The sequence below is a fragment of the Caenorhabditis briggsae genome (genome assembly GCF_000004555.2).
Source record: "Caenorhabditis briggsae complete genome, chrV, whole genome shotgun sequence".
Taxonomy (NCBI): domain Eukaryota; kingdom Metazoa; phylum Nematoda; class Chromadorea; order Rhabditida; family Rhabditidae; genus Caenorhabditis; species Caenorhabditis briggsae.
In genome coordinates, this window is record NC_013488.2 from 5,112,387 (window position 1) to 5,113,424 (window position 1,038).

Genomic DNA, 1,038 nt, shown 5'->3' on the forward strand with positions numbered 1-1,038 from the left:
CCTATAAAACACACCACATGTATGTCAAGACATTTCTAGGTCATTTTGGTTAGGAAAAGCTATAAACCTGAAATTTCCAGAATCGTGTCTTACCCTTGGTCTCGATGCCGAAGAGATCAAGAAATTCGTTTTGGACGACAACGAATTCAAACTATACGGTCTTCGAGAACATGTCAAAATCGACCAGCTGAATTTTAGGCTGAAAATTTCCGAAGAACGATGCGAAGAATTGCTGAAACTAGTGCTTAAAATTATTTTGGATAAGTTTCGAGAAGTTCGAGAGAAGGATGAGCTGGAGGCGGAGCTTGCATGGAATGTGGCTATTGGAGAGGTGAAAAATTGCGCTTTTGGGCTCAAATTTTGATTTTCTAGAGAAAAATTTTTTTTTTGGAAGTTTTAGAAAAAAAAAATTCAAAAAAAAATTTTTTTTTTGAATTTTTTTTGAATTTTTCCTAATTTTCAAATACTTATTTTCGCCTGAAAATTTTTGAATTTCTGCATAGTTATGTTTCCCCATTTCCAGATGTCCACCTCGAAACCTCCAATTGAAGAGCACCAAGTTCTCAAGGCGCTGGAAATTTTTTGCCACAAAATTGATAAAGACGATACGCCGGTAACGATGAAAAAGGAAAGAAAAGGAGCGAAGAAGTGAGATTCTTTTATTTTTTAACTTTTTGGAAAAAAAAATACATTTTTTTGAAATTTGCAAAATTTTGGAAAAATTTCTCGAAAAAAAATTTTTTCCTAATTTTTCGCCATTTTTTAAAAGTTTTTGACCTTTTCCCTCAAAAATTTGTTCCATTTTTTCGTGATTTTTTATTAAAATTTCAGCAATATTTTCGATTTTCTAAAAATTCGATTTTTCGAAAATTCTCCAAAAATTCAAAATTTTGAAATTTTCCAAAGTTTTTTTGAATTTTAGTAAACTTTGAGATTTTTTAAAATTTCTCCAAAATTTTCAATTTTTTAAAAATTTCCGGAAATTTTTAGATTTTTTTCCGATTTTTCAAATTTTCGTAAAATAACAATTTTCAAAAT

General features: G+C 29.6%; 1 protein-coding gene across 1 annotated transcript in view; it reads left to right on the forward strand.

Annotated features, from left to right (window-relative positions):
* The window catches only part of CBG01084, a gene marked incomplete at both ends in the record, with an annotated part of 7,333 nt that overhangs the window by 3,287 nt on the left and 3,008 nt on the right, over positions 1–1,038 (forward strand). Inside the window, 2 exons of the mRNA XM_045237010.1 lie at positions 81–331; positions 524–648. Of these exons, the coding sequence (XP_045091737.1) occupies positions 81–331; positions 524–648 (376 nt within the window). The remainder of the gene's footprint in view (positions 1–80; positions 332–523; positions 649–1,038) is intronic.